General features: G+C 35.2%; 1 protein-coding gene across 4 annotated transcripts; it reads right to left on the reverse strand.

The window, feature by feature from the left end:
- Positions 1-551: 551 nt before the first annotated feature.
- On the reverse strand, positions 552-8,737 carry LOC110921456. Of its 4 annotated transcripts, none has more exons than XM_022165780.2 (12): positions 8,530-8,736; positions 8,071-8,299; positions 7,854-7,923; positions 7,235-7,359; positions 6,776-6,884; positions 6,617-6,680; positions 6,496-6,551; positions 6,229-6,336; positions 5,996-6,145; positions 5,276-5,446; positions 5,004-5,214; positions 552-696 (listed from the first exon to the last, which is right to left on the reverse strand). In XM_022165780.2, exons 2-12 carry the CDS (start codon positions 8,292-8,294, stop codon positions 629-631), a joined length of 1,356 nt encoding a protein of 451 aa, XP_022021472.1. In that variant the 5' UTR covers positions 8,295-8,299; positions 8,530-8,736; the 3' UTR covers positions 552-628. The 4 variants fall into 4 exon arrangements, with proteins under 4 accessions (XP_022021472.1, XP_022021471.1, XP_022021473.1 ...); XM_022165779.2 differs by having other exon boundaries at positions 8,071-8,296; positions 8,530-8,700; XM_022165781.2 differs by lacking the exon at positions 552-696 and adding an exon at positions 4,820-4,851 and having other exon boundaries at positions 8,071-8,296; positions 8,530-8,699.
- Between the last annotated feature and the right edge of the window lie 765 nt (positions 8,738-9,502).

Consider the following 9,502-nt stretch of genomic DNA (forward strand, 5'->3'; position numbering starts at 1 on the left):
AAACATGGATTACCGGTATGTTCAATCACTAATCGGACCACCGTTGAGGGGTTTATGTGTTCACGCTTGAGACGACATATTTATGGACATCACATTTTTCTTTTAGTAAAAGCCATTATTAAAATGAACAGTTAAAGTTGAAATCAAATGTGATAACAATGAATTGAAGAGAGAACTTGGGTTATATTTTTATTTCGAGTAAAATAAAATAGTAAGCTTTATAAATTTAACGTAACACAAATGGAGATCCGTCTCAAGAACTAAAAGTGTCATGATTGAGTGAACAATATGTATCGATGACATGTGTAATTCTTATACTTAGGAAAACTTTTTAAAAATATTTTGCACAACACAATAACGACCTCTCTAAACTAAGGGAGGAAGAGGCATTAGGGTAGTACCCTTGCCCCAACATTTCATAAAAATAAAACATAAAATTTAAAACTTAAACATCACATTTAGAAAAAACATAAAACCTAAACATTACATAAAAATAAAACATAAAACTTAAACATTACATAAAAATAAAAATAAAATATAAAACTTAAACATACATCCTAATAATTTGTCACGTCGAATCGTGCTCAAAGTTCTCGTAGTAGGTGTGTTTGTAGTCCACAAGGGCCACTTAAATGATTTCAGATTCCGAGAGCTCGTTGTCGGGATTTTTCACATTCATGAACCTTCCGTGAAATCCTGAACATTTGAAACAGATAAATGAGAAACGTGAGTTAAGTTGATTCACGTTTTAGGTGGTCTCAACAACATGGAGACAAAATTGTTGGAAAACCCGGTTCCAAAACGAAACCCTTATACTAGTGGACACGCGTTCATGATGGGTTGCGACATAAGACATAGCCAACACTATATCTTCCTCTTCGGTCCACGAATTCCTTGACATTTTGAGAGGAACTTTTTGTTGATGGAAATAAAAAATTGAGAGAGTTTACGTGGATGAGGTAGATTAAAATATGGAACGAGTTGGTTAAATAGAGAAAATTATTTGAATTTTTAAAGGCAACGGTCATAATTACCACAAAAATCAAACATCTCACACGGGTTTGGGTTGTGGCTAGCCAAACCCGCCCACCGAACCAACATGGGTGACGACGATGTTCTGACTCGAGCTCGAACCCGTAACAGCCTAACCAGGGACTCCGCGAGTACCCCGGCCACCCTAATACAATCACCTAACCTCACTAAAAGCTAAAAAAGAAAGAAATTTAGACAACCAAAAGCAAACTTTTGATGATTCCAAGATTCACGCACTCGACCCACAAAACATGATATTGCCTTTTCCTTGTCTGTCCGGGTATCTCCAGTCAAACCTCTTTTCTTTACCGACCATATATTATCCTCACAAACCTTTTCTTTTTAAAACCATTTTTATTAGCACCTTTTTTTAATAAGATATATATTTTCACAGACTGTTAGGGTTAAGGGACAAAATCAGCTGTCTACCAACTTGACCAAATATTTTCAGTCCCTACTCTCATTAACCATTTTTTTAACAGCAAACTAACGTACTCCTAATCTATACTCTTTTAACTGTCATATAGTTTTGTTACCGGAAGAGTACTTTTTGATTCTCAAGAATACAATAATGCTTTATGAAATGCCCGTCAAAGGAAATACATTTGACCAGATCTTTGACTTGTTTGACTGGGACCGACTAGAGCCAAGACGCGCCTAGGCTACCGATGAATGTGTTTTGTAAGATCATATGCAAATAGTTGGCACCAGAAAATGCTTAAAAACCGGATATTTGTGGCATCAAAAGCAGAATTAATGACATATGAGGAGGATATGGGACAGGCAAGAAGAAGTGAAGTACAAATTTCTAACCGTCTTATCGACTCCCACTCAATGCACATGGAAACATTTGGTTTCGTGTGCCCATCGTGTTGCCGAACTAGAACTCCTGTAAAGAAGCCTGGAAAATACTATAAAATTTTTATTGTGAAGAATCTGTTAATATTATTATCACAAAGCAAAAACGTTGCCATGATTCTTGCATTTAAGCACATGATGATTCATCATTCATGTACTATCCCTTTGTGACATAATTCTTTTTTTTATTATTTATGTGTAAAAAAAATCTTTACTATTATCACTATTGAGTATTTCAATTAGAGGTGGCAAGAATAACGCAAGATGGGCAAGCGGGTTGATTGAAACCAGACATTTTTAGTCTTGTCTAAAATGGACGGCATTAGATTGGGTTAACCCGCACACATGTTTTTGTTAATTCATATTTTTTTTTTAACTTTTATAAACAACTAATCCGTCAACTATGATTAAAAACACCTATGATTAAAATTCTATATTGAATTTATGAAATTCATTTAGGAGGTTGTATGCATTACAAAATACATATTGGACGACTTCAAACCCATTTAACTCCTTTCCCTTTTAGCTAATTTTTTTATTTGATCTCGCTTGAGATAGAACACAACCCAAATTATCCAAATCAGAACTACCAAATTAAATTTTATTACAATGTAGAATCAGAAAACTTGTAAAGAATCACACCTCTTGATTTCATTAAATAAATCCAAGTTGGGAAATCAACTTGGAGTTCCCTAAAGTTGATTCAAGATCCAAACATCAACTAGAACCACACTGAAAAGATAGGAGTCACACTCCAAGGAGACATGTGAAATGTGCTTTCCAAGATACTCAGTGAAACACCCATAAACAAGTAGATATAGATATAGATAAGATAACTAGAAAGTAACATACAACAATCAGGTTAAAGACAAATCATGGGCTAATTGACCCTACACCACCAAGACAGACACACACAATCACACATGATGGTTGAACTTTTATACATGCATGTAGGTATATGTACAAATCAAAAACCAAACTACTATAACAAGTAAGGCATCTAGTGATTCATAAATTAAATATGTAACATCACAAAACTAAAGCCACAACAATATTATAATGATGTATCTGACAGGTTTTCACAGCAACAAGGCCTTTGTGGGTGAATATGCATAATGCATGTCCATATAAAAAGCACATATGGTCCATGGACAATTGGACATCTACCCTCAGTCCAAAAAGAATTCCAGAAGGGTAGAAGTGTCAAAACACTAGATTGTAAGAACCAGACTCTGATACTAGTGTAGACCATGGTTTGAAAAAATGGTTGAGGCGTGCGCCTCGAGGATAAGCGCCCAAAAAATGATTCTGAGATGCCCCTCAGGGGGTTTATATTGTTTGTGCGGTTCAAAGGGGTTGAGGCGCTAAAAGGGTTGCGCCTCGGGGGGGGGGGGGGTTGATATTTGTTTTGGTGATTCTGACTTTTTGTGTCAATTTCAAGCAATTTATGTCTTTTTTTTATGTGTGTTTTTGATGATTTTGATAAATTTGATGAATGATGATGAAACTAGCTAGTATTATTATTTTTATAAGATATATAATTTTAATAGGTAATAACCTATCAGCTCCCTTTAGTGTCAGAAAGGGTATATAATTTAATACATACTATGATCACATGAAAGGTCCAAGTGCAGTAATTTATGCTTATATCTTATATACAAAAAAACAATTCGGCCCGAAAATCTTTGTGGGACTGCATGTTATATGGCAGGTGAGCTTAATGCAGACAAAATCTTAAGTAAACCAAATTCAAGTCATCTTCACGTAAAATGCAAGAAAAATCATAAAACAAAGCAACACCTACACAATATTGTAACGAACTGAACCGTTCAGCCCGAACAATATCGGTATCAGTATCATCAAAAGATTCAAAACCAGTATTTGTTTTCATAAGTTTTCGATCGATAAAATACGTGTCGATATCCTTTGGGCATATTATGACTTTAATTTTAGAGTTTTCTCTTTTGGTTGTTATAGTGAGTTTTGGTACCATAACTAGCCTAATCGATACCAACTGAATTCTCGTCTCGTAGTTCTAGAAAATCTCAGTAGTTCAATTCATACAGGAGGTTCTTCATGTCATGAGAGTCTCTTTGAAAAATAACACGTAAATCCAAAATTTGGATTTCATTTGTGATAAAACCGAAAGATTTGTCAAAATGTACATTCATAATTATAACAATTCTATTAGGTTTATAGTGTTTTATAATTTTTCTTTGTTTGTTACATGATAATGCACGTGGGCTGCTATTGGAGACTGGGCTGGGCTTGGCTTGTTGGGCTTGATGGACAGCTTGTACTTGAAAATAAGAAGGCCTGTTGATGGTTATAACAACCATCCGGGTTTACCGGATTACAGTCGAACCCGGGTCACTATAAGTTATTTGCTCAATTTGAGTTTATTAAATTGCAGTTTATTTGTTTGATGATTTTGTACTTTCTCAACATACAATTTATAATTTAGGTTGGTGTGGAGAAATACGTGATGTCATCTTCTCTGATACCGGAAGTGTGACTGTGGTCAGTGGCGAAGCTTGAGATTTCCGACCGGGGGTCGAAAACGTATATACCAAAAATTTCTATAAAACCAGGGGGTCAAAAACGTATATACCTAAAAATTTCTATACGAAAACTACATACTTTCCACTAACCCCACAAAGCTACGCCATTGACTGGTTTATCGTGTCACGTGGATCTGATGGAGAGGTATGCCTAAACCATTATCTCCAAACAAGCTTCTCATCATTGTGAACAAATTCGAGTGTCCAAAGTGGCCACTATCGTCTAGTCTTCTACTCAGGACCTTATTAATGCAGGCACACCGTGAATCAACCGCAACCGTGTCGGCTACCAACAGTGTTGACCCTGTTGCCGCAGCCAAAGAAATAGCTTTTTGCAAGGCATGTGCTCGTTTTGGACTTCGCTTATACCTTTATCCCGAAGACTAGATGCCATTACGTTCTAATGCAGAAGATTTATATAGTAACCATTATATCACTATATCGTAAATTTCTATATGCATTTATCGCTAGCGATGTAATAATTTACAGCATAACTATATTAACACGAGAGAATGATAGCTATCTATGGTTTCAAAAGTCTAGGAGTTGTACCAGCATTGTTAATCATCCAATCAGCAATTGTATCCACAAGTAAGTCAAACTCCTTTGAATTATTTGCACGAAAAGCCGTAGAGTCAACTCCTAGTGAACTGCTTACTTCTTTGGCAACTGTTTCTAATGGCGTACCTGCCGTCAAATTCACCCAAAACTCTCCACTCCTGTTTACAGCATCCACCATTCCTGGCGGTACATCGGGAAAAGCCTGCGGTACACAAATCCAAGTAAGCATTTTCCCCCTCAGCATCGGTTAACTATAATTATACCTGTTGTAGAGGAAGTCCATGATCACCGGGCAGAGAGCGAATAGACATATCCAACACTGAGCTAACAGCAGATTCTGAACTAAGAACCTGAGCTAGAACAGGGGTTTCATCGATCGTGTCATCTTTGAATTTAACTAAAAGGTTTCTTGAGATTCCATAGTATGATTTTATCTGGCAAATATATCAATAGTCACAATCTTTTACATTTATAATTCTTAGGGTAAATTACACTTTTCGTCCTTTATGTTTATATCAAATTTCAGTAGACATCCTTTACCTTTAAAAATGTCAGGAATCTTCCTTTACGTTTTAAAAACCTTGCATGGTCTGTCCTTTGACACCAACCTAGTTAAAGTTTTCAGTTAAGTCTGGTCACATAAGGGTAGTTTAGTCTTTTTTATGGTGTTTAGAGATAAAGGGGATGTTTATATCTGTTATTTTTTATTTTATTTTTGATATACTTTTTAAATGAATGGATAAAATGACTAAATTTCCCAAATTTAACTGAAAATATCAACTGGGTTAGTGTCAAAGGACAAACCGTGCAAGGATCTTAAATAGTAAAGGATGATTCCTGACATTTTTAAAGGGAAAGGACATCCATTGAAATGAAATCTAGTATAAACAATTAAACATAAAGGATGAAAAGTGTAATTTACCCTAATTCTTAAGGTCCAGCTGAACAACATTTATACACAAGTAATAGCAAGGATTACATACCAGTCTTCGAGTTTCTTCTGGTTTTGGCGAAAAATTCTCCCTTCCGTTAACCAAATCCATGTACAAAGGAGGAAGTTGCTCAACCAGAGGTATAACTTGTTTTATAATTGGAGGGCTAAGGTTCTCTAGATTTTTCAAAGTCATTTCCGCCTGCATGTATACCAAAAGAATTTAAAAAAAATTGGTATATATATCTTTTACCACTCAATGAAGTCAAAAGTAAGCTTTCTTACCCCAAAACGAATAGTTGGTGATGACGCAATTTGTGACAGGATTGGTCCGATGCTTTGAGCCATTGGTACAAGAACAGGCGAGAATAATGGGACCGCCAGGCTGGCATCCTGAAATATCAGTAGAAATACTGCTCATGTTAATACTATGATATTATGTACAGTCAGTGAATGTGGGATGCTGTTGCTAACAGTAAATAACTCGTTTGTCCATTGAAATGTGCGATACTATACTATGATAATGCAAGAACCAAAGCTGAAACAAAGTACCTTGTTGTTGAAAGCTATATATACATTACCACACCTCTGCACAGCAAACCTGGAACCTGATCGATAAAAAACTAATTATGCAATTAGTTCTAAAAAATAAACTTAAACGAGGATAACATACCAATCAAAAGATGGATGACAGATCCAAGAGAATGTCCAATGCCAAAAGATGGAAGATCTTGCACCTATAGATGGATCAACTTCAATTTAAAGAAAAAAGAAAGAGAAACATAATTTATAGATGAAGAATACTTTCTGCAGGTTGAAGTTTAAAGCTCACTGTTTCATCTAAAGATCTAAGACACCTGTCGTATTTGAACTGAACTTCGTCTGCAATAGGGAAGTGATCAAAGCCACTAGCATAAGGTGTTGCTATCACCAATACACCCCTAGACAACAACAACAAGAAATGTTAACTTTCTTTTCGTATACGATTTACTTATTGCATATCTAATACTGGTCCTGATGCAGGAGCATGCATATCTTTTATTTGTTTAAAATTCAAATTTCCAATTTTATCTTCTTAATTGTTTAGTATAAATAGGGCATCTAGGGTTTATTGGTTTTCGGTTTTTGATTGAATTTTATAAACAGAACTTTGTTCTTGGAACCATTCGGTTCGATTTATCGTCTTTGATTAGTCAATAGTTTCTTGAGCCATTTGATCGCACGCGAAACTGCATCAGGTCCAAGTTGGACTTTATAAATGATGGGCATATAGACGTATGATATCACTTACTTCTCTGAAAGTCGCTCCAGAAATAAGCGGTAGGTGAGTTGAGGGGCTGCCCCAACAAAGATGCCACCAACAAAATGCACAACAGCAACCGGCTTTGAGTTTTTTGGTCTCAATACCCAGGCTCCCTGAAAACGCAAAAATCACAGCCCAGAAGAATATTTTGAATCCGAAATTGGTTTCGATATACTTATCACTTCGAATATTGTAAACTTTATTAAATTGAATCCCAAATTGATTCATGAAACTTGATGAAAACATGGGAATTTTCAGTACATGAACAGAGTAAATAAACCAAGTTGCCCTAGAATAACCTTAAAAGTTAAAACTAACTAGCAGCAGCCCCGTACAAGATAAAGAGTGCAGTACCACACCCAAAAGTTGATTAACTCGGTTCACAGTAACATGTTCTTTTTAACTCAACGCTATTCATATGATCCAATCAGCATGGGCATACATCCGATATAAAACAAAACTAATAATTAACATAGAAACTCATCCCAAAACTAGATTAACCTCTTATCCCCTTAAGAATTAGAATGCGTATAAATGTTTTCCTATCTAATATAGTTCAACGAACAAATACGGAGTAAAAACGCTTATGGGATTACGCGAACCATACATCAACTTCTTGCCAATCTCCTAAGCTACCCCATCCGTCTTGTGATTGCCTCACAGTCTCTGTTAGTAACCTACAAAAGCATGAGACATGTATAACTATCATGAACTCATACGGCATACATGTCATGAAACAACTAATCTACTAAAAACTATGATACAAAGTTAGTTGATACAAAATTCATAATTAAGGAGTCGTAACGAATGGTTTGCTTGTGTACCTCTCGATATCTCGGTAAAGCTGTATTCCATTTCCACCTGTTTGATTGCTGCTTTGCTGATCGTTCGAATTGCGACATATCACCTTGAAGCTATTGAACTTGCGAAATCTGACAGATGTTTGCGGATGATAAATACCATATAATCGGACGTGACTCCGGTTCAATTTATACTCAAACTGTGGGGAAGCAAGCTGCAAGTGCGGCGTCCGCAACCAAGTGGTCATGCCTGCTGATGATGATCAGCTTAGTAACATCAGATATTATCAAACAAACGGTAACATAGGGGTTTCACAATTACAGATACATATCAAGTACAGTATTATTGGTTTATATTATAAGGTTACAAATTTAGAGGTTTAGAATCAAATTCAAGGTGCAACTAACAAATAATTGAGTGATTTAATAACTTATTGAGGTCGAAAGTAACAGAGGAGGTTAAAAATTAGGGTTAGAGATAACCTGTAACAGGAAGAAAGGGTGAGTAGAACAGGATGTAATGAAGAGGGGCCTATAGAGGAATCACAGGGGTATCGGCAACAGGAGGAGTTGCATCGGAATTGAGCCGTGCATGCATCATTTACTAAAGATATTTCTTTGTCAAACAAAAACAGATTTAGGAACCGCTTGACGCGTAATTATTGTGTTCTTATAAATAAAAGAGATATATAATTTCCATTTCCTAAGGTTACGTAATTATTGTGTTCTTATAATAAAAGAGATATATAATTTTCTTTTCATAAGGTTACGTATTTGTAAATGTAAGTTTATATGTTACTTAAGTGTGTGTTTATTTTTTTTTTATATTAATTTCAATGAAATTTATCTTAACAATATCTTAAAAACTCCATGAGTTTTGGTTACTTTTGCGACTTTTATCCAAATGTTTGTTTTTTTCGCATTTGGATTCAAAAGATTTGAAATGGATGAAGTTAACGAGTTTGATGAAAATGACAAAATTTCAAACCTTTTGAATGCAGATACGAAAAAAAAACATTCGGACGACAGTCGCAAAAGTAACCATACCTCAAGAACGAAAAATGGTTGACATGTTTATACATATTTTTACATAAACAACTTCAGACTTTATATGGTTGACACATTTTCGCACAGTGAGCGTAAAAGTTTCCTCCCATAAATCTATAAATTATCAACCCATATGGTATATAAAAAATATATATACTTAAATTTTTTTATAGAAAGGTCATCCAACAATGATAAGTGAAAAGGTTGCTTTAAGAAATCGCACATCGTTAAGGGAAGAAAGTGGTGTCAAATAAAACGTTACTAAAACAGGCACCCCAATTTAAAAATATTTAGAAAACGTCTTTAAGGAAAGAAAGTGGTCTCAAAGAAAACGTCCTTAAGGGAAGAAAGTGGTGTCAAAGAAAACGTCTTTAAAACAGGCACCTCAATTTAAAAATATTTAGAAAAC

The sequence above is a fragment of the Helianthus annuus genome, chromosome 17, assembly GCF_002127325.2.
Source record: "Helianthus annuus cultivar XRQ/B chromosome 17, HanXRQr2.0-SUNRISE, whole genome shotgun sequence".
NCBI classification, from domain to species: Eukaryota; Viridiplantae; Streptophyta; class Magnoliopsida; order Asterales; family Asteraceae; genus Helianthus; species Helianthus annuus.